Below are 26306 nucleotides of genomic sequence, written 5' to 3'. Positions count from 1 at the left end.
CCAGAGTACTTCAGAAAATTGTTTGATTTACTGCTGACATGCTAATTTTGCCCAGATCTTTTGCTTCACTATTTTAAAATCAAATTGCCAATAATTTCCTGGAATATTCTTTCTGCTGCTGCTGCTTCATAAATAGAGTTGTTTTAGTATTTTATTTTAAAAACTAAACATTTGCCAAAGAGATAAATATACACATTCTTGGGAAGAAACAGCTGACAACAGGAGATAACTTCTGAAAGGATCAGGTATAAATTTTACATTTCTAGTGTCTACCCTCCACAAAAGTGAATTATGGGATTATTCATTTGATACTGAAGACATACCCTGGTAAAATGAGATTTCAGAGTATAAAATCCCAATCATCATTTAGTGTAATGTTGCATAAGTGCAAGTTACATTTACACTGAATAAGACACTATATTGTACTTAAAAGAAGATGACTCCCATTTTGGTAGGACCACAGCAAATACAGTAATTGGGAATGGTGGGCATTACTGGATATGAGTCAACAGTGTGCCCTTGTTGCCAAGAAGGCCAGTGGCATTTTGGGATGTATAAGTAGGGGCATTGCCAGCAGATAGAGGGACGTGATCGTTCCCCTCTATTCAACATTGGTGAGGCCTCATCTGGAGTAATGTGTCCAGTTTTGGGCCCCACACTACAAGAAGGATGTGAAAAAATTGGAAAATGTCCAGCGGAGGGCAACAAAAATGATTAGGGGACTTATGAGGAGATGCTGAGGTTAACTGGGATTGTTTAGTCTGTGGAAGAGAAGAATGAGGGGGGATTTGGTAGCTGCTTTCAACTACCTGAAAGGGGGTTCCAAAGAGGATAGATCTAGACTGTTCTCAGTGGTAGCAGATGACAGAATGAGGCGTAATGGTCTCAAGTTGCAGTGGGGGAGGTTTAGGTTGGATATTAGGAAAAACTTTTTCACTAGGAGGGTGCTGAAGCACTGGAATGCATTACCTAGGGAGATGGTGGAATCTCCTTCCTTTGAAGTTTTTAAGGTCAGGCTTGACAAAGCCCTGGCCGGGATGATTTTGTTGGGGATTGGTCCTGCTTTGAGCAGGGGGTTGGACTAGATGACCTCCTGAGGTCCCTTCCAACTCTGGTATTCTATGATTCTATGACTGCCGATACAGTGCTAGACTCAGACACAGAGGTGTGCCACCCCAAGAAGAGAGCCCTGAGAAGGTACTGTGGCTCAGAGAGGGCCTAATTAATCAGGCTTTCTGTAGTGAACTCTATAGGGGCTGCAATAGAACCCATTGGTCTTCAACACCATCTGGGGATTTTGAGCCACTGAACCATCCCAGTGGTTTGTGGTCCCAATCACCCCCTCTATGCTGGCCTGTTCATGGTTAGCACAGAGACATCCTCCACAGTACCCAGATTATTTTCTAGGGGGTTAATAGAATGCAACCAGGAGGGACTGAAACAATGCCATTCCTGAACGTCTGTTGTTGATGGGGTTTTTCTGTTTGTTTTTAAATGTTCCAAACTGAAGGAAGCTGTCTAGCTCCATGAGCCATATAGTTTTACAGCTGGGTAAAGTTTCAGGAGTTTGATTATTCACACTTGTGTGAAGCCAGATCTTTGGATAGAAATAAGAATATTTTCCTCTGTTCAGAAGCCCACCTGGAGGCTTCTTCACCTGCTTTCTCCCTCCATCTGTACAGCCATGGAGGTTAATAGGTGCAGAGAGCCTTGCTCTTCGTGCTTGGATGAATTTCTCCATCAAGCTGAAGATACCATAGCACCACACAGAGACCATAATCAAAAAATCAAACAAAGTTTCTGAAATTATGAAGAAAGAAATGACAGTATTTTGTACGCTACCCATTCTATTCCTGTTAGCTTGCATGATAGCTGTAACTTCTCCCAGTGTAGTAGTAGCTGCTATAGCAGTGGTCTCAGTTTTCCTCTCAAACATTTTATTTAGACTTCTCTGATTCCATGCTTTGTGAAATGTTTATTTTTACTTTCTTTTATAGTATTTTAAACCTAATAAAATAAGGCCATTTTAGCCAGTCACTATGTTGAAATAATGTTTAATTTATGTGCTGAATCTCTTCTTTTAAAATTTCCACCAAGATGTTCCCATTATTATATAACTCCAACTGGATAACAATGTTGTTTTCCATTTGTGGTTAAAAATAAAAGTTTTAGACTACCATTTATATTTGTACTCTTCACATTCCAGTGCAAAATTATTGTAGCTTACCTGAACATCATTATTTCTCAAGAAAGAAATAATATTTTGTTATATTACAGTGCTAGAATTAAGACTGATTCAGTATTTGAGAAATGTTCAAATATGAAATGATAATCTCAGAATTTGACTGAAAATGTTGCTTTTATTAATGTGTTGCAGCATCTGCAAAGACGATGCAAAGTTCAAACAGACTCACAGTAATAGTCTTGAGGTCTGTGGAAAGCTGAAAAGTTTACTAACAATTATTTTTAAAAGGCCAATTTAAAAATATAAATAGATTATGAAACAATTTAGATAGAGAAAGCAATCAGTTTGGTATATAATGAACCCAAGACATATAGTTGTCAGACCTTATCTCTGTGAATAGGATTTCAGATTAATAAATAGGCATTTTATTAACCCATGATGATGCATTCAAAGGTGCAGTGTGTGTGTGTGTGAGAGAGAGAGAGAGAGAGATCTTTTTTTCTTTTAGATTGCCGACTCCTCAGGAGGGGAGCTGTTTTTATTTTGTGTCTTGTTCAGCATCAAGCACACCTTTGGTGGTTAACAAATAAATAATAATAATACATTATGGGTTTTGATGCCCTCCCCCCATAAATCTTCAGTGCTGGCCAAGGATGTAGATGCAAAAAACCCATTTAAAATCATGTGAATCAATACATTCAGGGTAACAAAGACTAACTGCTACAAAGAACCTGGAATGGCTAGGTAAATAATGGCTATTGTAAATAGTCTAGTGCCACAGTTGAGAAGTGCACTAGCCTCACCTCCAGGGAGCTGGTTTCAAACTGAATAAATTAAAGCAGAGAGTGGCACAAACTAATACTGCAGATCCATACAATCCCTAACTTAATTAAAGTTTGGATCATGAACCAAGATGCAGCTCAGACCCATATCTAGTTACAGGTGACAATGAGTTTTGGAATCTCTTACTCCTAAACCATAAGGTGCAAATACCCACATGCAACACCCATCCTCCTAACTGGTAGTCTCCACATTAGAGAGACAAAAGACTTGGATACACTAGGCATGTCTTATGGGGGCAGGACTAAAGGGCATTGACAAATGTGTGGGGAAACTGTCACTTTGTTTGCCCAAATTATGTCTTGTTTCCAGTAAATGAATATTTACATGGCAGACGTGTAATTGATTTTCTCCACTGAGGGCGGATTGGTTTAGGAGCAACCCAGATCACAAAGAAGATTCTTGCTCTTCTTTTTTTCCTTCCAAAGCTGGAAATGTTCCAAACCTGAGTCATACATGCTTACTTTAGAAACTGTACCCAACATGGATTAAATGCTTGTAAGCAGCTAAGGTACAAAAAAAGAAGCCACCATAGTCATCGACACCAGGGTACGTCTTAATGGAAAAATTAACACTGAACTGCTTCCTCAGATGATAAGTAATTTACTTAAATGTAGGGAGATTCTATTCCATGTGCAAACTCAACTTTAATGATACTTTTAAAGAAATTTCAGATACTGTACAAGTGAAACCTGAACGTATAAGAGCTAGATTTTTCCCTGAGTGCTATTGTTTGCTTCTGTGAAGGCTTTCTGTTATCTCCATATGTAGGCTTGCGTTTCAAGCTCCATGAAGTTGCTTGGAGAACTAGGTTAGGATCCTGTAGCTAGTAGAGGTCAGGATGGACTTGACTCAAATTCCCGGGCAGTCACTGATGTTGAAGGACAAACTATTGTCTGCCTCAGGGCTCTAGGTAACTCCTGCCTGAGCAGCCACATCCAACAGATTGAATGCATCCTGCATGGCACATGCCAGGATTTTAACCTTGTGGAGTAAACTAGAAACCCTGCTGCTGCTGACATATCAAGGCTAACTGACAACAGGCAATTAAAGTTGATGCAAGGGAAGGTGAGCTGAAGCTGTAGCAGGGAGAGGGGAGCAAGTGGAGGGTATGCTGAGATGCAGTATCAGTACTTGCATGAAGCTCTTTCTTTATGTTGGCCCTGGGAGTTTCATTTTCTTTTTAGACTTGGGTAGGTGCAGACAAACTTTTCAATTTAAACAACAATTAAACTCCCAAAAAGCTGATCTAACCCATATGTTGAAGATTCCGATCTTGATGTAACTAGATGTCACACAGATCAGCCCATCATACACTACTGGACAGACACTCTTCTAGGTCATCAGAGTATATTGTTGGGCCCCCGGGGCACATGGAAGGAACTGGAGGATAACAGGATGCAACGAGGAAAGACTAAATCATTGCCATTCCTGAAAGTCTGTTGTTGATGGGGGTTTTGTTTTTAAATATTCAGAACTGAAGGAATCTGTCTAGCTCCATATGCAATGTAATTTTACAGCTGGGTAAAGTTTGAGGCGTTTGATATTCATATTTATTCATACTTGTGTGAAGCCAGGTCTTTGGACAGAAATTAGAATATGCTCCTCTGTGCAACAGGTTTGTCATCTGTCCTTTTTTCCTGTGGAGCTGGCTTGATTTTTATGGGAAAAATATATAACAAACTGGCTACTATCTGTAGTATCAAATGACCTCCAAATAATGTTTGTACCTATGTTTATCCAGGGATAATAAATATGATATTTTCTTCCTTCATAAAACACAGTTTCAGTCTATAGTATAATAGGAAAGAAGAGATGAAGGATGCCAAGTTGTAACACAGCACAGAGGGAGTCAGTCTTCAGACTGTTTTTCACTAGATACTTCATCTCTTAGTATTACTTCACCTAGCATAACTTTGTCTGAAAATGTATTTTATCCTCAGTATTTCTTCTGAGTTCATATTCCTTGCAAACACAGTATTCTTGTCATCTGAGCCAGAAAGGATTAGGTTTCAACATCTCAACCTCGTTTTATTATACACAGCGAGATTGTCTGAGTTTATTGCATCCATTTTACTTGAGTCTCCCACAAAATTAAAAGAAAGTGTGTCAAATTCTTTGGAATGACCATGTCCAACATGTAATATTTTTTTTATTCTACTGGATGTAAAAATGACTATACAGCCTGATGGAAGTATTCTATCAAGGTAATCCAGCTCACAATTAGATTAGCAATGATACAGGATAATCTCTGAAGTATAGTTTCTGCAGCTCAGCCAGAAGAGCCATTTCAACATTCCCAGCTGTAAATCTCCTTGCCACTAACACACAGCTCTTGCAAATGGTGTCTTGAATCTCAACATTCTTGTCCATCTGTTGAAGTGGCAGGGTGCCTTCTCTTCACTTCTTTTCTGAAGGGGATATATACTGACAATGGTAGGCTTAGCTGGCCAATCTGGCAAACATAATGCCTTCTGCAGGAAGTCCTTTCTCTGTGCCAGTACTACTACATATCTGCTTACAGTGTATCATGCCCATTCATGTTTAGATACATTGAACACTGAAACAATGCCTTTATTCTGGTTCCATTTTCCCAACTTCCTTTTCCAGTTGTCATTCTTGTTTGCTGAGTGACCTGTCCATCTTGTCTTCTTGAAGTTTATCAAATGCACCTATCAAATTAGTATCTAAGAGTAATACTTTTCCTTCAGGGATTACAACATCCAGAAAAGCACAAGGAGAAGGTGAGGTCTTGTCCCATGTTTCCTGCACACTGGTTTGTGAAGTGGAATTGTCACTCCAGTGGGGAGCAATGAGTGTTATCCTTAAGCATGGGGTACATGCACATCCCCTGGGTGCACAAAGCAACCTGGGAGCGATTGTGCTTTCTGAGGTAGAGTTTATTCCTAATGCTTCTGAACGAGTAATACAGCTCCATACTGCCCCCTAACCATGGCTTTGTGCAAATCACTGTCCAACTCTAATGATGTAACTCTGTATGTCCCAAGCACAAAATGTTTGTATCAATTATTAGTCCTCAGGGAAAAGTTTCCAAGTCTAAAGTACAAGATTTGGACCAAAAGCTCTCTTCTCTAATTCCTCGGGAAAATAAACCTTTAGTGATATGAACTGTTTTTTCTCCATTATGGTTTGTGTGGTTACAGTGTAACTGTCTCTTTTTTGTATATTTTTATAAGTGTAAAGCTCTTTTTGTAGTTTAAACACAAATTAGAATGGACAGAGGTTATAGACTATTTCATGTCCCTTGCCCCGGATGTAGGTCAACTGTATTCCTGATCCCTCTGCTCCAGTAGCCTACCATAAGCCTGAATTCCTGGTTGATTTTCCTCAAACATATCTCAAAAGTAATGTCTAGTAGAACCTGAAACAAGGTATTTACATAAATGGGTATATATTTAAGAATTTAAACAGAAATCGTATAGATCCACATGGGAAGATCTTACAACATAATGCACTGATAGGAGAATATTGCTACTTTTCCCATTATGTCTAGTAGAGAAAAAATATACCAGAGAAAGGAAAGTAATTTTTATTTAGGATACAGCTTGAAGCCATGAAAATAGTCATCCCATTGTTGTTAATCTGGCTCATTGGATTTACCTAGGCTCAGATTTGTTTGCACCTGTTGCATCTTTTCATTGGCAAAAATGTTTACTTCTTCAGGGGATCGAAGTTTGTCTTCCAAATAATACTCTGCATCACAGGATGGTATGGTAAAGAAGATTTAATGTCCAGTACCTGCTGTTGAAGTTTGACCTAGCAAATGTTTGTTTTATAATCAGAGTTGGGAAATAGTCTTGGCATATTCCCACACGACTTCCTTTAGATCAGGAATTTGTCAGAGCTTCTGACTACCTTCAAAATCATATGCCTTATTGGTAGATTCTCCAGTGATGACAAGTGTCTTGGATGGAGGCAGATTTTTCCTGAAATGGCACTGATGATTCTGAAGATCCTAGGAATGAAATGAGCCTATTTGTTTGCTTTGTGGTGCTGGGTTTTTACTGTATAATGTGACCAGACTATGATCTAGAATCTTTGTGTGTGAGTTGCAGATTTTAGATGTTGGCTTTTTTTCTACAAATAATCAATTTTATAATTATAGACCCTCCTAATAACAAAGCAGAAGTAAAGCTCTGCTTATAAACTAGAGAGGAATAAGGGTAGGGTGACCAGTTGTCCTGTTTTTAAAGGGACAGTCCTGTATGTAAACCCTCCTGTAGGTGTCACGACTTTTTCTTAAAACCAGGCAAATTGTCCCATATTTTCTGTCTCCCCTCCTCCCCCCAGTACTGGTGGGTCCTGCTGCTGGCCGGATCCCTGTCCACCAGCGGTGAATGGGGGGGCTGATGATGGGGTGGGGGTGCAAGGCTGGGGGTGGGGCTATCCACTCCCCCTGCCGGTCTGTCAGCACAGATCCTGCTTCATGCCAGCTCTCAACCAGGAGGGCCCTGTCCTGTTTCTGGCCGGCGCTGGGTGCACACTGTGAGCTGCGGTAGCTGGTGTGTGTGGGCAGGCGCCAGGTGGCAGCTGGTTATGTGTCACCTCTGCTGCCCACCCCTCCGCCCTTTACAAGCTCCCCCTCTCGCTGTCCTCTCCCTGCTTTGCCCCTTCGCCATTCCCCACCCTGCTGCTCCTCCATATCCCCTTGGTGGGGAGCGACCCGCTCCCAGCGCTGTGTGGAGAACCAGCCCCTGGTTGGAGCGCTCAGCTCACCAACAGCCTGGCTAACAGGCTCCTTCCTTCCCCCTCTACCTCTGGCTGGGCCGCTTCCCTGGGAAAGCCCAAGACCCTCCAGCCCAGAGCACTGGCCAGGAGGAGCCAAGCCCTGCATGTGCCAAACCCCTGCACAGCACTGGCATGGGGAAGCCTCTCCACCCCTCAGCTAAATCAGCTAAGCTCTGGAGTGGCGGCTGGGGAAGGGCTGCTCCATCCCCTAGGCTCCTTTCCCTGCTGAGCCACCTCTCTGGCCGGGTTTGCTGAAGCCCTGGCAGTCAGGTTCCCTGGGCCCTGGCCCACAATGTATCCTTAGAGCTTAACCCCTTCCTGCCCGTGCTGTAGCCGGGGGACAGGAGGCAGCTGGGTTTTGTTGGTGGCCAGCAGCAGCTTAGAGGTGTTAGCTGCCATTCAACGCTGTATGGGCAGGAAGGGACAAGCTGCTTCCAGCCACACCTGGGGCAGGGGGAGGAAGAGATGAGCTCTGCAAAGACATGGGCCAGGTCATCCCTCCCCCTCCTGCAGTTGGAGCAGCTCCCATCCCTTCCTTCCCACACAGTGCTGAAAGGCTGCTGGCCACATTCTGGTGTGAACCCTGGCAGAAATCTGGGGAGGGGGCATGTGACCCTGTGTTATTTCAGTTTTCTCTCTCATCATTCTCAGTTGAATCCTTCCGATAAGGAAATGGGGCTCTGGATCTGAGCACCCTTGAATTTGGGAAGAATTCAGATCTGGATCCAAACTTGTGGCTATCCCTATCTATCTCTATAGTGGGGTTGAACCAAACTATGGGTTCCAAGCGCCCCATCAGTGTCGGAAAGTTTAGTGTCTGATCTGGATCCCGATTCGAACTCCTTTCCTGGGGCCATCTGTCTTCTCAGTAAGTGAGCTTATACAGGAGCAGGTGGCCAGGGGAGACTTTGTACTGCTTGACAGTCCGGATGGCTTTGCCAGACCCGAAAAGTTGAGCTGTGGCTGGGGAAGTGCTTGTAGTGATGTGGTTATACGCTGAGGATTAGCCACAACTGATGAAGCCCTTTGAAGGCTCTGTAACTAGCACTGCAAGGCATCGCATTTTGATGGAAGAGTGGAGGCTTCGGGATCTAACCCTTCATGTCTGATTTTCGCCTGCAATGCGCCTGTCTCCTTCTCCGCCATTCTGCTGCCTGCAAGAATGCGGCTGCAGCGGGGGAGGCTCAGATTCCCCCCTCTCCCCCCCATGTTGTCTCGCCCCCACTCAGGCTGCTGCGCTGTGCTCCTCTGCGGCTGTGCTCCGGGTGTGCTCGCAGCGCAGAGAAAGGGATTAAAGCGCCCACACAGAGGCGTGTGGAGATCATCATGTTGCTCCCTTTCACACCGCTGCAAAGGCACCACCAGGGGTGCAGCAAAGCAGCACAACACATAGTGTGGAATGTGTGGAGGGGAGAGACCGGGGGAGAATTTTCCAGCTGACCCAGAGATTCCACTCCCAGGCACCCACCCATCTCCTGTTTCCTGCGGCTCTCTCCTGGTGGCAGAATGACATTCCCCCTCCTTTCTCCCCACCCACCAGAGACGAGAGGTCTCTGTGTTGCAGGCAGCCCGGACCTCAGCCATCGCTGTCTACTTGTCTTTGTTGCTCCCTGACCCGGGCTGAAAGATTGCACTGTAAGGTTCTGGTTAGCGTTGGAACCAGATTTTCTTCCAAGTCCTCGAGTCCGCTTCAGAGCTCCAAGGCAACCCCTTCCGCCCCTTCACCTCTGTCCTATCTGTTTCCTGCTTAGCCGAGATCTGAAAAATCACTGTCAGCTCAGTGGCACTCCCTGATCCAACCAACACTTTAGTGTCTGTACCCTTGTCTCTTTAGTGGAGGTAGCCCTGTGTCTGTAATGTCGCATTAATACTAGTTCAGCCGGAATCTCCGGCCAACGGAGTACTCTTGCCTAGCTCCGTTTTCCTTGATTTTGGGCAGCCCCAGTCAGTACTGAGTTACATGTTTAGCCTCTGAGCCTTCCCTTGGTGTCAAGTTACAGAAAAGCTACACCCTAGCAGTACCCCTATTTACATACAAATAACTCAAGTGCTTGCATTTATGTCGCCATTCAAGAGGCTTGCCAAAGAAGTTTTAATCCAATCAGAAGAAGCTTTAAAGGGATGTCTATAGACTGATTAAAAAGGATCTTAACCTCAAATAAGTTGGCATTATTTTTCACTTTGTTTCATATTTGCAAAGATTTTTTATTTGAGTTGAGAGGACAAAGATGCACATTTCTTAAAATACGTACGAAGAGATCAAGGTGTTAAGAAGATCTCAGTTGTGTGGAAAGTGAATATGACCCACAGGAATTAGTTTGCTTGTGCTGGTTTGGAGATTAACTCCTAATCACTTCTTAAAGACTAATAGGAATTCTTGGAAACATCAGGGAAAAAAATCTTATAGACCAGACTGGTGAAAATGGCTTTCCAAAACAGTAAGAGTTTTAAAGTTAAATTTAGTATTTAATGTTGGGGTTTTTTTTCAGAATTTCATGCTCTATCGTATATTACAGACATTTTAGCCTTTAAATTGTTACTTAAAATAATCTCTGTTGCTGCGTTGCAGTAGAAAGTTGATCTGTTTATTTTGTCGTTTGCAAAGCAGTAGCTGCAAGGGTATTTTTAGAATTGATTGGTAGTTTAAAAACAGAGCTCAGTCTGTGGTTTCCTGAGTTAAGTGAATGGAAAGTCTAAACGCTACTGAATGAAGAAATTGGAAAAATATAGCTGAGGTTTATGAATCAATCACCTTTGTGAATGCACCATCTGAACTCTTTTCTCTTTTGTGCAACTTTTGTGTACTCAAAAATGTGTTCAACAAGAAAAGGGATAGAGTTTGAATTTATAAATGTAATAAATTTAGCTACAATGCTCTCTACTCTGTATTATAGAGGGGACAGTAAAGAAAATCCTAAAACCACAAGGGGCATATTTTAGACCTGCTCTGTCACTGCTGGAATGTAGTTTTCAGTATGATGTAATGGTGTTCAGATGCACTTAGTGAAAGCAAGTTAGTTTGTTAACCCTTTCTTACCGTACTGTGTTCTTCTTAAAGAGCAGCTTTTGTTACTTTCAGTTTTCCTTTTTCCTTTTTACAAATTTACTAGGTTTTTACTTCCCAATTAATATCTAAGCAGCTGTTAGTTCATATATATCTAGCATTGTTGAAATTAGCACAGTCATTGGGATGAATTTTTAACTTCAGATTCTTAGTAATTCAATAATATTTTAGAGAGATGTTTTGCTCTAATCTATGCTAGTATTAGTCATGATGTCATTCCCCCATCATATACAGTAATGAAAATTCTTGACAAATGATTTATTTTCTCTTAATAAAATGATCTTACTACTAGGAACCTCAGCATATATTAATATAAAAAGCATTGAGAAAAATCTAATACTAATTCAAGTTTGTAAAACGTTTGGGAGAAAATCAAAAGAAGAGGTGTGCCTGGCCTTCCATTCAGTGTCCAAACATGCTTCACTCTTCAAAGTGAGTCTGCAAACAGATAATGACTAAAAACAGCTATTCAAGATTATAGAATGACCTGCCTTTCATTCAGCTTCATGTCTTTTTTTGTAAGGAAGGGGCAAAGACGTTAAATGGTGTTAAACCCATAGAGAGAGGCTTAGGTTGCAAGAACAATTGACTAACTTCATTCCCGGTATAACTCTTGAATCAGTGGAGTTATAGTATCAAGAACTTTGGCCCCTTATACTAACCACTTGTATATAATTTTTTTTCAAACCTATGCAGATGGTAGATCATTGATGTTCTGCTATGGAAAAAAACCTCTGGGGATGTGATATGATTGATTACTTGTTGGAAAGTAGTGGAAGGATATTATGAATTACTGAACACATGAACATTTATGTTACATGTAACTTCTGATTTCAGTTAGCTTTTATATTGGCAGGTGAGGATGCAATGACAGGCGATACAGACAAATATCTTGGGCCACAGGATCTAAAAGAGTTGGGAGATGATTCCCTGCCTGCTGAAGGATACATGGGCTTTAGTCTAGGAGCCCGCTCTGCCAGGTACTGTATTAGATGTTTTTAATTTTTATACTTCATCAAAAGTACAATCTGTTTCAAATCCAGTGCATTTTTTCACACGTTACCAAAATAAATTTTAAATAAAAAATGGTGGTTGCATGTTTCAGCAGTCTGATAATCCCTTATGTTTAAAGTATACATTCATTGCTGTTTGGTTTTGTATTGTTAATTCATATTGGCTTCATCATGTGGCACTGATACAGAAAATTAATTGTTCATTTTTTCTGGTATCCACTCATGCTCCAGAAATATAAAAAGTACTTCTTTACAAACAGCTGGTTACTTACATAGAGCATCTGTCTAAAAGCTAATACAGACCATCTAGCAAAACCAAGTTTCTTTCAGTCATTAGCACATGTTTATATATTCCCTACTGTGCCTGCTTTATCAGATGAATGTAAACACCATAGACTAAAACCGGGGAAAATGAATGATATTCATTTGGCTATATCAATACATTTGTTTCTTTAAAGGTGCAAATTAAGAATCAGATAGAAACATTCAATATAAAAATATTCCAAAAACAAATTAAATTTTTACATTTTTATTGTTAACCCAAATCCATTACCCTATTTCATTTGCTAGGGAATAAACATATTTCTTGTTAAGGAAAATAGGTCCGTATTTCAAAACATATATTACAGAACACTATTGATTTCAACTCTTGTGTTTCTAGCACAGATGTTTGGATTGTTGAAAATTTTTGCTAAAACTTATTGCATTGTACAATTGGCTTGAAACGAACAAAGCTGTATGCGCAGAGATTACTTCCACAGTTGTGGACTAGCAGGGTGTTTACTGATAGTTGAATTATTTTGAAGCTAATAATTAAACCTCACAAGCCAGAGCCCTGAGGACTTTTTCCTATAGTTTAATGATCTGTTGTAAAAAGTTATTTCATTGTCTAACAGTGAATGGCACCTCCCATAAGGTAAAGCTTGATGTTTATTTTTCACTCTTGTTTGTTGTGGCTGCATTAGATATCGAAGCATGCACTCATATGCTCTGTACTCTTTTGTTTTGCTTATAATCCCCAGGTAATGTAATAAATGTTTATATTATAATACATCTAGAAGGGATCTTAAAGTACTCTTAAAAATAGCATATGTGTTAGTTAGAAGATAAGCAAAATTACTTTTAATGGAAAATCTAATAGTTTCATAGGGTTAAATAACATAGTTAATCTTAATTTTAAAATATAAGTTATATTATGGACAAAGCCCATCAATACGCTGTAGTTTCAGTATGTGGTAAATGTTTAAGTACATAGGTGGGGAAGTTGGGGGTGAAGAGAATGCAGTAATGCACAAAATTCTGCTCAAAGATCTCCATGATAAATGTCAACTGTTACTCTGCTCTCCCCACCTGTGTAATTTCCATTCAGGTGAGTGGGAAAGCAGAATATCCAAGGTGAGATCTATCATCTATATCTAAGAATGGAATTTTACCTCTTTTTTTTTTCTTCACTTGAGAGAATTCTAAGGCTTTCATACTTCTGATTTTAACAGCATCATTATTCTTTGTTTCTGTGTAACTCATTTTTACATCTGCATATGTATATGTTATGCTCAGAGGAGACAAATATATAATGTCTTTTCATGTAATTTATTACATTTAGCAAAAAGCCCACTGTGACTTTATCCTATTATTGATTCTGAGTGTAACATTAAGACAAAAATACATTAAATATGTCATCCAGCCATAGCATTTTGCTTTTTCCAGTCTGATTCCTCGCTTTCTATTTCTCCTGTTTCTTTTCCCCTATAAATTTCTTTAAATAGTCCTAAAATCAGGTAAGAAGGCATGACACTTTCATGACATTTCTCTGCTATTGCCATTGCTCATTTTCATTTTACTCAGCATTGTGAAGTGGCATGCCTTTTTGTGTTTAATATTAGAAAATATTCTTTTTTTATGGTGACATAACAAATATGACATGATTTCGTTACACCCTTTATAATTTAAAAAGTTTAATTAATGTATGCTTATAATAATAAAGGTTCCAATTTTGATTCCATTAAAATTAGCAGGGTGCAGTGTAATGAGAAATTTAATGAATATTTTGAGGAACTTAGAAAAGTTCTAGTAACAAGTACAAGGTGCATGTAATAAATTGTAGAGCTTTAAATTGAAAAAAATTACTTGTTTAAAATCATATTCATCTTTCTAGATGCTGGTTTTTTGTCTGAATTTTTTTAGTGACCTAGCAAGCATGTCTAAACTAGTAGCATGTTTTCTAACACATACTATATGTATCTTCCAGGGCTAAATATGCGCACACATTTATTTTCTTTAGTCACAGCATACTCAGATTTGTCATTCTTAATTTCCAAAGTGTTTAACATCCAAAAAATAACACAAAAACTAATATATTTCTTCACTCTTTAATTGTGAACAAGGAACCTTTTTTACAAATTACTATTTTTTTATTAGTAGAAAAATGAATAAATAGGGTTTTCATAATAAAGTTAAAAGTAGCTCAGCCCCAAAAAGCTGAGACAAACTCTGAAAATTGAACCAGTTTAAGACCCTGATTCTGCAGTTTGATCAATGTGACAGAGCCGGCACATATGCAGAACCCCAGTGAGGTCAGGATCCACCCTCATGGAGTCAGTTGCAGGATCAGGGCCTAAAAGTGTTTTGGACATTTTTCAGAACTAGCATAAATATCTGAATATATTTTTGCATAGATTTAATCTCAATCCGAACAGAAAAGCAATAAGCAAGCATTCATTGGGACTATTGATTATGAGTATGATAGAAAAGAAAATAACATTGTAAAAAGTTGAATATTCAATTTTTTTAATGTCTCATTTATTCTACTTCAGAGATTATGTATATTTTATCATCTTTTGCATTTCCCTGGAAGTTGCATGTATTAATTTTTTTTTGTTCATCTCATTGTCATCTACATGTTCTATGGTAAATTGTAAAATACAACAGCCTCCGCTCCTTCAGTTCGGATAGGTCCTACACTCTGAACAGAAGTTCCTATGCACGAGACAGCATGATGATTGAAGAATTGCTGGTACCATCAAAGGATCCGGTATGTGCTATGTACCACCTGGCTACTGTTTATGTTTTATCTATATAAGGCCACATTCTTCAGTCTTTTCACAATGCTTACTGAGACCACTACCATGTCCATTAACCTGAATGAGGGAAGAAAGGGGTTGAAATAAGGACTGAAGGATTTGCTCGATTGTGGGCTTGATCTTGCAAGAAGCTGAGTACTCTGGTCCTGATCCAGCAAAGCATGTAAGCACATAATTAACGGTGAGCATGTGAGTAGCCCCATTGAAGTCAATGAAACTACTTGTGTAGTTAAGCATGCCCTTAAATGTTTTGTAGGATTTGGGCCAAAGTTCTCAGCAGCTTGCAGGATTAATCCCTATGTCCACATGTGTTACTGCAGCCTTTTTATGCCGTAATATAAACCATGTGCCATTTGTGCACTTGTTGGATGCCCTTGGTGTCCCTCACATGCATCCAAAGGGAAGAATTTGGCCTTGTGGTTATGATGAAGCTATTTTCACTAACTTTTAACATAGTTTGAAAGTTTGTATAATGATTAATTTAACAAAAGTTGAATCTAGAGCTGCTTACAGTGTGGGAAAGAACTTTAAAAAGTTAATAGTGGTTATATCTAGATGGTGTTTGCTTTGTTTTATGAGTTCTCAGAATTTGCTAAACAGACTTTTAAAAAATTTAAAATCACATAGATTCGTTCAGAAGTTGAATAGAAATTTTCATGTCAGTTTTGGGGTAAAAGAATAGCATAGTTGTATTGTGAATTATCTTCATAATACTTGAGGTCTGATCCAGCAGATTTTTATTCATGCACTTCAGGTGAAATTGACCCCTGTTCAGAAGACCAGCACATACCACTTAAGTCCCACTTTTGATTGTTAAACAAGTATTAAAGGAGGTAGTTGTGCTCCATTAACCTACTGTGCATTACAAAGAAGAACTAGAAAATGAAGCATAACTTACCAGTAATTGTGTCTTAGATCTGTTGTGAAGAATATTGGGTAATTGTACTTTTGAGGCAAACTCTATTCTGCATATGCTGTCATAGACTCTACTTTCTCTGGGGGATCTCACACAGGACTTAGTTCTTGGATTAAACAGCAGCAAATCTGGAGCGCTCATTAATGCTGATACTGAGCAATACTGTAAATCATTGATCTCCAACCTTTTATGCCCAAGATCACTTTTTGAATTTAAGGGCAACCCAGGATCTACCCCGCCCCTTCCCTGAGGCTCTGCCTCTTCCCCAAAGCCCTGCCCCACTCACTCCATTTGCCCCCCCTCACCCAGTCTCTCACTCTCCCCTACCCTCACTCACTTTCACTGGGCTGGGGTAGGGGGTTGGGGTTTGGGAGGGGGTGTGGGCTCTGGGCTGGGGTCGAGGTTGTTCACAGTGTTGGAGGGGACTCTGGACTGAGCCTGAGGCAGAGGGTTGGGATGCAGGAGGGGGTGAGAGGTGCAAGTTCTGGGTGGGAGTTTGGGTGCAGAAGGAGGCTCCGGGCTGGGGCAGAGCGTTGGGGTGCAGGAGGGGGGGGGTGCGGGCTCTGGGAGGGAGTTCAGGAGCAGGAGCTGGCTGCTTCCGTGAGCGTTGTGGGGCTGGGGCAGGCAGGGAGCCTGCCTTAGTGGCAGCCCTGCTGCGCCACTGGAGATCGCGATCGACTGGGAGATCCTCTAGGATCGACCAGTCGATCGATCAACTGGTTGGTGACCACTGCAGTAAAGGCTACTTTTCATGTTTAATCTTCATTTTTGTGATTTCAATTTTGTAATAATGAATACAATTCACTGCAAGTAGAATTTTGTGCCCTCTAAGACAGAGGCCAGGCTGAGGTCTTCCTGAAAATCTAATACGGAATGTTACTTTAATTTAAATTAAATTGCTCTTAGGACTTTTGTTATGACCAGGAAAGGATCCAGAGTGTGATTATTATTGTCAGTTTGGGAAGAATGTGAATCACTTTCATGATAACCAGATATTTGATTCCAACTGCACATCTATCTACTTCAATTACAACATAAAAAGAATGTCCATTTCAGGTTCTTTGCACCATTGACAGATGATTAAAAGCACGATTCTGTCATGATGAAAACAGCAGTAACAAACCAACATTTTTCTGTATAAAAGAAGTCATTCCAACAAAATCAGAATTTCCCATCATGGTTCCTACAAAACTCTAGTCCTGAAATACAAATCCTCACCTCCACCTAACTCCCCTCAAACCTCACCCCTGCCTCAACATCTGCCAAAATCAAAGGGCTTAGGTCGACATATTTGGGCTATTTTGGCCACAGTGTAAGAAGGTTATTCTGAGGGTAAGGGGCCCACAAAAAGAACATCCTACTAGCAGTTGGCATACACCAGTGGAGTTCCAGCTGATCTTTGCTGCAGCAGAAAAAAAGTTTGGTGTCTCAGGTATAGAAGCCACAAAGAGCTTTATAGGTCAAAACTTACACCTTAAACTCCACCTGGAAACCAACAGAAAGGCAGTGCAGAGTCTTAATTTTTCGTGCTGTGTGCATATGCTGAGATACAGCACTTAGCAAAGAGCCACATTCTTCTGCAGCATCTTCCTGTTTGAGTGCATGTAAAGTGTAGTCCTATGCAGAGCTCATTACCATATTATAATTTTGCAGTGAAAAAGGCATGAATTACCGCATCAAGGTCTGCACTTGACAGAGAGGGTCACGGCCTCTTGGATGGATGCAAATGGAGAAAAACCACCATAGTCAGTTCTTCCTAAGATCATCTAGGAGCAGATGAAAATCAAGAGCCATCCCAGATATGGAAGTTTAAAAATCAGTCCGTAGCAGGCGTGATTGTCAGCATCGAGTGGTTGTTTCTTGAGAGAAGTTTCTGAAGCCCTCTAAGACCAGTTGGACCTTCTTAATGGAGGCCTTGACAATCTCCACCAACATTGGGCCCAATATTTCCCTGTTAGTCTTCATCAACTACAAAAGACATGGGTCCAAAGCATCTTGTGCAACACCAGCCTAATACAAGGAGAGAGTTCAAGTCTCTCTTCCATCAGGGTCCTGCTGTGCTACCACAGATGTAGACAGGTCAGTCAGAATCAGAATGATTCTCTCTTCAGAATTATTTACTTCACAATGGCAGGCACTCAAATCAGCCTCTGGAGAAGACAGCCTAAATTAACCAGTCTATCCACTATGTAGGACTTCACAGGTGGTTGCTGAATCTCTCCTGTTTGGGTAAGCTCTCCTGGGAGAAAGGATCATAGTTTGCTGCACCTCTCATATCACACAGCAATGCCATGCAGTCGTGCAACTAGCAGGATTACTGCCTTTAGGAGCAATCAGTGAAATTTTGGCAATGCACCCTTGAAACCCTGCCTCTGATAAGGCCACCCAATACAAGATGAAGAGAAGCAAAAATTCTGAATAGTGTTGGAGACAGCATTACCGCAAAACACAAGCGGTTATAGACACCGACATGTTTCCAGTGTAGTGGATCATGGAGCTCCTAGGGATGCTGTATGTACAGTTTGTCAGAATTGTGGGAAGCAAAGATACTTAGAAAAGGACTCTACAGCCCAGGTGGGCAGGCAATCCAGACAGATTTTACTCGATGGGAAGATGATGACTAGTGATGGTTAACAACATGTGTCAGTATTGGAACCAGCACTATTTAAACTGCAGACAAGAAGCCTGTTAGCTCCGCCCTGTAGGATAACCTTGTGTGTCAATGGGGAGCTACTCAGGATTTAAACTGATATGGGAGCAGTGCTTTGAACCATATTTCTTGTTCCACAGAAAGTTTCTGTGAGGTCACTTAAAGAAACAGATATGGTACTAAAATCTTCCCAGATAAGAGACTACAGCTAAGTGGACATTATGCAGTGTCAGTGCAGTTCCATGATGAGTGAGATGTACTCCCTTATTCCTGAGGCTAGAAACCTGGCATTTTGAGGAAGGAACTGCCTGGCAAGATGAAGATCTTTGTCTGAGTGTGGGGAATGGTAAAACATTCTTTATGGGTTGAAGGCATGTGGTGGTTCTTTGTATCAGAGAAGGGTCAATTGAAAAGGGTAAGAGCCAGGTTACAACTGCAAGAGGATACACAGCGCAAGTCTAGTACCAGCTGGGTGAATTGCAGACACTGCAGATGAAATAACATCCTCTGTATTGTTCACTATTTTGTGTCCGTGGTGCAGAGGGTTCTGTTTGCCTGTGTGGAAATTTCAAATTTTTGATGATCCACCAGAGTTTGATCAACAGATGTGTGCTGCCTAAGACCTGTGTGTCCAACTAACAGAAGGAACAGCATACCAATCTGATCCTCTCTCAAAGTTATCTGCAGGCAGTCCTGGCCGCAGGATCTAAGATGCTGATGGTTGTAAATACTTCCAAGAGACCTGTTTTGAGTGAAACAGATTACCTACTGGAGGTGTCTGCAGTTTTTCAGAAAATAATGGACCAGACAGTAGAGATCCTTTCCCTGGAGTTTGTTATTTGGAGAATATGCTGATTACAGGACAAAGCAGTTGTGACAAAGCTCTGTCCTTGCCTCCTTGGGTCCCGCGTTTCCTGGCGGATTTCGCTAGCCTCAGAGGCTCACTGTAACCCTCCACATAACCCTTCTCTCTCTAGAGACAAGGGTACAGCCTATTGAGCCATTTTCATCATAGGCCAGCGAGGGAAGTGAGGAGAAGCTATCCTTCCTTGCACAGTCTCTGGTGTCTCCCAGTCTCAGGGATTAATCAGGGAGCAAAGGGGAGGAGCCCGGGCCCACCCTCTACTCCGGGCTCCAGCCCAGGGACCCTAATAGTAGCAGCTATGGTAGCTGACCTTTTCGAAACATGACATGTACAATTCCCTGGGCTACTTCCCCCACAGCAGCCCTTACTTCCTCAAGCTCCACTTCACCCTTACCTCAGGGCCTCCTTCCTTGTGCCTGATATGGTGTGTACTACTCAGTCTCTCCAACAGCACAACTTCCTCCAACCTAGCATTCTCCCTGCCTTCTGTTCTTAATTGTTCTTAATTAATCTAAAAGTTCTTAATTGGTCCCAGGTGTCTTAATTGACCTGGAGCAGCTGCCATTTCACTTATCCTAGTACCAGGGATTTGTTTAGCCTGGCGCTAATATATCTATCTCCCACTACTTTTCTATAGCCATATGGCCTTGTCCTGTCACACACTAGGAAACACTACATATATTTGCAAGGAGTCTTACAGCAGCTCTGATGGGCAGGCTTGCATCTCCATCCAGGGCAATGTGCTATTTTGGGGGCAGATTTTACTTAGGGCATAGGGTAATGAGAAAAAAAGTGGCAGTAAGTGTAGCTCCCATCTTCACAAGTATGATGGAATTGTGGCATTTTCTCATCTGCTAGTTTACTATGGCAAATTTTTATGCTGTACCTATGTTCCAAGATGTATGCTGTAATGGAGGATAGAGCTCCATGACACTGTTTCCCTGAGTGCCTCCAAGTATTTAAGCTGACAATGGGAAAATTGCTAACTGCCCGTTTTTTGATGCATTTGTCATCAAATCTTGGCTTTCTCCCTAATTTTGGCCTGCTATGTTTCACCAGTGGGAGTTGGTCAGTGATTTTTTCCCCATTGGGATGGGGCAATAATTTCACACCAGTTCCCCCAAAACAGTGGAAAAAAATCCTTGTTCCTGTTGCCTCCCACACATTACGTTAAATACACAAATGTTGGGCTATTTCAGTTTGCATAATTTTGAAATAATAATCTGTCAGATTGGGGTTAGCTACATTTTATTACTAGACCTCAAACCAGACCACAAACCTTTTGGGATTTACCTTAATTTAGCTTTTATACCTGTACAACCATATGATAAATCATTGTGATTTTTTTTTAAAAGTCACATAAATCCAGGGTAATAGATATTGACGGGATTGGCATTTCCACATGAACTTGAGAGTCAAGGCATCCTGATGAAAATTTGTCCTCTCCATGGAATATGGAAGAATTACTAGTGCCCTATTGAAAAGGATTAGAGAAACTGCCTGCATTAAAAGTTAATTTGTCATTCTTGTACCATGGCCTGGCTAACATATTGTAGGTATTCAACACTTGCCATACTTTAGCATGCTACATGCCCATAATTATTGTTGTCTGCTTACTTGAATCATTGCACCTGGTTGTCTGAAGTAAATATCTTACCAAAAAAAACAGGCCCTAACAAAAGAGCTAATCAAAAGAAGAGAAAATCAAAAACTATGTCTGTTGTACAGTTGGACAGATGGCAGAGGAAAGTTGTACCCTGAAGATTTTTAAGCATGCTGTTATGGTATTGACTTTCTTGGAAACAAAGCCAAAATGCAAGAAACATTCAAAGAAAAAAACATTGAAAATGAGTAAAAGGAGGAATGCAGGTTCGAGCAAAAAACAAACACTTACTGGTTGTTTATCTTGTGACACCTTCTCAGCGGAGGACTTTCATACGTCTGTGCTTGTATTTGTTGGATTTATGACTAGAACTGATATTCCCATTTAAAAGGATTCATTTTAAAATTACCTTTAATGCCAATATATAAAGTAGGAACCAATGCATTATTCCCAATGCAGAAATGTTTTCCTTCTCAGCTTAGACTTGAGTAATTTGTGTTCAAAGCAGTTCATGAGATTTAGGTCTAAAAAACATAAGATAAAAGATCAGATTTGTGCAGTCAGAAAGTACTTGCTATCTTTATTCATGTTTTGGGTACAACCAGAACTATCTTATTTATGAGAAGCACTAAAATTTTGAGCAGAGTGATCTACCCAACCATTAGACAGGCTTTTCTTTTGGTACTGAGTGACAAGCACGTTGACTTAGATCAGGGATGGGCAAACTATGGCCCGGGGGCCACATCCAGCCCTTCAGACGTTTTAATCTGACCCTTGAGCTCCCGTTGTGGAGCAGGGTCCAGGGCTTTCCCCGCTCTGGTGCTCCAGCTGGGAAGTGGGGTCAGGGGCTTGCCCTGCTCCGTGCGGCTCCTGGAAGCAGTAGCATGTCCCACCTCCAGCTCCTACACATAGGGGCAGCCAGGGGGCTCCGCATGCTGCCCCAGCCCAAGCGCTGCCTCCGCAGCTTCCATTGTCCAGGAACCGTGCCAACGGGAGCTGCAGGGGTGGTACCTGCAGACGGGGCAGCGCGCAGAGTTGCTTGGTCACGCCTCCGCATAGGAGCCGATGGAGGGACATGCCCCTGCTTCTGGGAGCTGCTTGAGGTAAGCGCCACCTGGAGCCTGCACCCCTAGCCCCCTCCTATGCCCCAACCCCCTGCCCCAGCCCTGATCCCCCTCCCACCCTCCTGCACCCCCAACCCCTCATCCCCACCCAGAGCCCACATCCCAACCTCCTGCTCCAGCCCTGAGCCTCTTCCCACACCCTGAACTCCTCATTTTTGGCCCTACCCCAGAGCCCGCACCTCCAGCTGGAACCCTCACCCTCTCCCACACCCCAACCCCCAATTTCATGAGCATTCATGGCCCACCATACAATTTCCATACCCAGATGTGGCCCTCGGGTCAAAAAGTTTGCCCACCCCTGACTTAGATTGATGTCTGACAGTGCTTCCTGCGTGTTTTAGTGGCATTCACATCACTTGCATTCCTCTCAGGAAATATGCCCATGCAGTATTTGATGATTTAAATGGTATAACTGGTTTAAAAAAAAAAGTTCAGCCGTGGTGCACTTCACCAACACAATGCGAAAGAATCTATAGAACCATGACAAGGCATTGTCCCCAAAATGCGTCTATATGGGATGGTGAAAACTGAAATGAGTTACTGCCCTGAAGAGAAAGTTCTTTTGAGTTCTACTTAATTCCTGCAAAAAGGACAATTTTTCTCTGTGATGCAGTAACACTTTAGGGGCCCAGCTGAAAGTCTGTCAGTGTTATTCTAGTTTGATTGACTTATCAATATTTGACAAGCTGTGTAATTCAATTATGACTAAGGCTCTGTGTTTGTCACTGTTTCCGTGACTTCTGCAGCAGCCGGTGCAACTGCCCCGGGAGCCACCTGAGCAACTTAGGCAGCCCCTGGGCCAGTTGCACCGGCTGCTGCTGAGGCAGTCTCGCCCCACCGCCCAGTAGCAGGAGTTTGCGGGGGGGAGCTGGGGCTTGGGGTGCTGGACTCTCCGGAAGAGCGACAGGAACTCCCCTCCTCAGCTCCTAGCGCCACGTGCTGCCTCTGCCCGCAGGCACTACCCCCGCAGCTCCCATTGGCCGTGGTTCCCAGCCAATGGGAGTTACAGAACCGGGGCTTGGGGCAGAGTGGAGGCAGCATGTGGAATTCAGGAGCTGGGTAGGGAGCCTGCCCCAGCCACGCCAAACCTCTCCCACGGTGCCCCCAGACTGCCCCCCCCTCCAAGCACCTGCGGCACCCCCTCGGCCATCCCCTTCCCCCCCCCAGCACTTGTAGCGCCCACCCCCAAGCACCAAAGCATCTGCGCTCTCCCCCAAACACCCACAGTGCCCCCTGGGCCGTCCCCCCCGAGCATGTTCTCTCCCCTCCCCCCCGCCCCCCGTTTTAGTCAGAGGTACATAGTAAAAGTCATGGACAGGTCAGGGGCCATGAATTTTTGTTTACTGCCCGTGACCTGTCCATGACTTTTATTAAAAATAGCTGTAACTAAAACGTAGCCTTAATTATGACTGTAGGGGGCCAATACTGTGCAGAGTTAAACAATGTTTAAGTGCGTGACTAGGGGGAACAGCCTTTCATAAAAAATTCCCAGGATAACTCAACTGATACAGAAAGCAAATACTCCATCCCACCATAGGTTGGCACACTGAAGGCCTGATCCTGCAGTTCTAACGCAAGCTAAACATCCAGTTAAGTCAATAGGAGCTTTGCCCAAGTAAGGATTACAAGCAGAGGTGTTCCTTGGGTACGGCAAAGCGGGGTGACCGCTCCAGGCCCAGTGCTTTGGGGGGCTCCGCGCTTCGATAACATTGTGAGGAGGCAGGTGGGAAGGTGAGGCAGGCGAGCGGGCTGAGGAGGCGAACGGGGAGGCAAGTGGCAGGTTGGTGGGGGGGGAGCCCCCCTACCAGAACCTCCCCCTCCCCCAGCGCCTCCTACCCGCCGGCAGTCCCGCTGATCAGCACCTTCCACTCCCTCCCAGTGCCTACTGTCTGCTGCGGATCACATGTTTCGTGGCATTGGGAGGTGCTGGTTGTGAAGGGAGCTTTGGGGAGAGGGCAGAACTGGGCGGGGAAGAGGCAGGGATGGGAAGAAGCAGGATGGGGGTGGGGCCTTGGGGGAAGGGGTGGAGTGGGAGTGGGGCCTTGGCAGAGCCAGGGGGAGCATACCCCAGCAGATTAGGAACTCGGCGCCTATGTTCCTGGGCCTGCCATACCCAACCCCTTGGGTTGGCCCAGATTACAAGACTTAACCCTGGGTGGATTTCCCAGGAATTTTCTGCACAAGCAAGCAGTTTTCCATAGCTTTCTCTTGACCTTGCATGTAAACACAAATTGGACAAAAGTGTGCGAGAGAGAGCTGTAATTAGGGATGGAGCAAAAGCAGGAAAAAGGAAACTTAAAAAGCTGTGGGATTCATTGAACCTGCTTTGAGAATTCTATGTTCCAAGGTCAGTAATTTGCTGCTGCTAGAGCAGAGAAATGTCAGCAGGAGTGTGTGCGGAGGAAGTAATTCTAACTGTAAAATTGAGTTGAGATGTGCTGGGCAGAAATGTTTGACTTTTTCATGCTGATTTTAAATACCTGTTTGTTTATCTTTTTGAAGCACCTGACATTTCCAAGGGAATTTGATTCTGATTCTCTCAGACATTATAGCTGGGCTGCAGACACCTTGGACAATGTTAACCTTGTCTCAAGTCCCATCCATTCTGGGTAGGTCATTTAACAGATTTCCTTTGTCATTAAGTGTGAAACTGTACTGTTATGTGGACATTATAACCTACTGAAATTGCTGGTAATAGTTCCAGTCCTCCTCCAGTTAAAGCCAATGGCAAACTCTAATTATTTTCAATGAGAACAGGGTCAGAGCAAAAGTAAATCGAGAATTACATAGAAAGAAAAACTTGTATTTCAGCCTTCCACAAGGTTTCATCTGAGATGTGGGCATGAATTTGTGAGACGGGCATTTAATCAAAGGTCTCTCAATAGTGTTAATAGGAGTTGTGAGCTCAAGTCCTGCATCTCATCATGAAAATTTTCCTCCATGCTTAATTTCTTAGGTGCAAGGAAAAGCTGAAATCCCACAGAGAACTTCCTGTAATAAGCTTGTTTTGCTTTTTCTGTTGCTTACGCTTTGCTTTTATGTGTCTTAGGATGATTTTAGTTATGTTGTATTACATTATTCTAAATATGAAATTAGAGAAACGATGTTATGCTGCACTTGCTGTTCACTTTTCCATAAAAAATAAGAGCTTGTAATTTAATCTTTTGTTTTATTTGCACCAAACCTTCCCTTTTCCCACCCCCCACAAAAAATTCTTTTGATGTTAATTACACGATTCACTTACCAATAAAGCATCACTATTAGTACAGTGTTACTTAATGGTACCACAAGTAATTGAGATATGGGTGATGTTTGAAATGCATATTGTAGAATTTTCCAGTTAAAAAGTATAAATAACCAAAGGGAATTCTGTGTCACACATAGGATTACCTAATAACAATATTTGTAGTAAAATTTTCAACAAGAACAGGAGACAAAATCCTGTATTCCTTTTCACTGATTTCTGCCCGCTGCCTCCTCACACACATACATTTTTTGACTAGCTTCACTTATAATGTAAAGGGTGCATTTAAACCAACAAGCTCCAAGAGATTCAGAGTTAGGGATAAGGTCCCAGTTCAGCCAAGCACTTAAGCATGTACCTAAGCAGAGTACAAATATAAAAGATGAGGACTAACAGGTAGAATTATAGTTCCCAATCCAGCAAAGTACCTGAGCATGTGCTTAACACTGAAGTCAGAGCTTCAAGGAGATTCAGCTCTAAGACTAAAAATTTACCCATTAGTATTGTTATTTTAGCTGAAATTGCCCTCCTGCAGAGACCCTAACAATCATGCACAATTTTGCATGGGCTTGACCCTGCATTCCTTGCATATCTAAAATTCCCAGCCATGTCTTAGAGTACTTGTGGCACCTTAGAGACTAACCAATTTATTTGAGCATGAGCTTTCGTGAGCTACAGCTCACTTCATCGGATGTAGCTCATGAAAGCTCATGCTCAAATAAATTGGTTAGTCTCTAAGGTGCCACAAGTACTCCTTTTCTTTTTGCGAATACAGACTAACACGGCTGTTACTCTGAAACATGTCTTAGAGTGTCCCTCTACAACTCCATCTGCAGAGTACTTGCCAACTTAGTGCTCCCAGATTAGGGAGAGCAAGGCACAATCATTTCCCGCTTGGCTATCCCTTTGCCCCACATACACAAACTCAGAAGAAATTATCTAAAATTTGTCCTATGTTCTCAGTTCACCAAAA

At 42.2% G+C, this 26306-nt stretch overlaps 1 protein-coding gene across 7 annotated transcripts in view; it reads left to right on the top strand.

The window, feature by feature from the left end:
- ANK3 (ankyrin 3) overlaps positions 1–26306 on the top strand; it is a 288028-nt gene that overhangs the window by 188023 nt on the left and 73699 nt on the right. For all 7 annotated transcript variants that reach the window (XM_074958832.1, XM_074958833.1, XM_074958837.1 and 4 more), the window contains 3 exons: positions 11695–11818; positions 14780–14882; positions 24592–24698. In XM_074958832.1, the coding sequence (XP_074814933.1) occupies positions 11695–11818; positions 14780–14882; positions 24592–24698 (334 nt within the window). The remainder of the gene's footprint in view (positions 1–11694; positions 11819–14779; positions 14883–24591; positions 24699–26306) is intronic.

This window comes from Natator depressus, chromosome 7, assembly GCF_965152275.1.
Source record: "Natator depressus isolate rNatDep1 chromosome 7, rNatDep2.hap1, whole genome shotgun sequence".
NCBI classification, from domain to species: domain Eukaryota; kingdom Metazoa; phylum Chordata; order Testudines; family Cheloniidae; genus Natator; species Natator depressus.
This window is presented reverse-complemented; position numbering and strand designations above follow the sequence as displayed.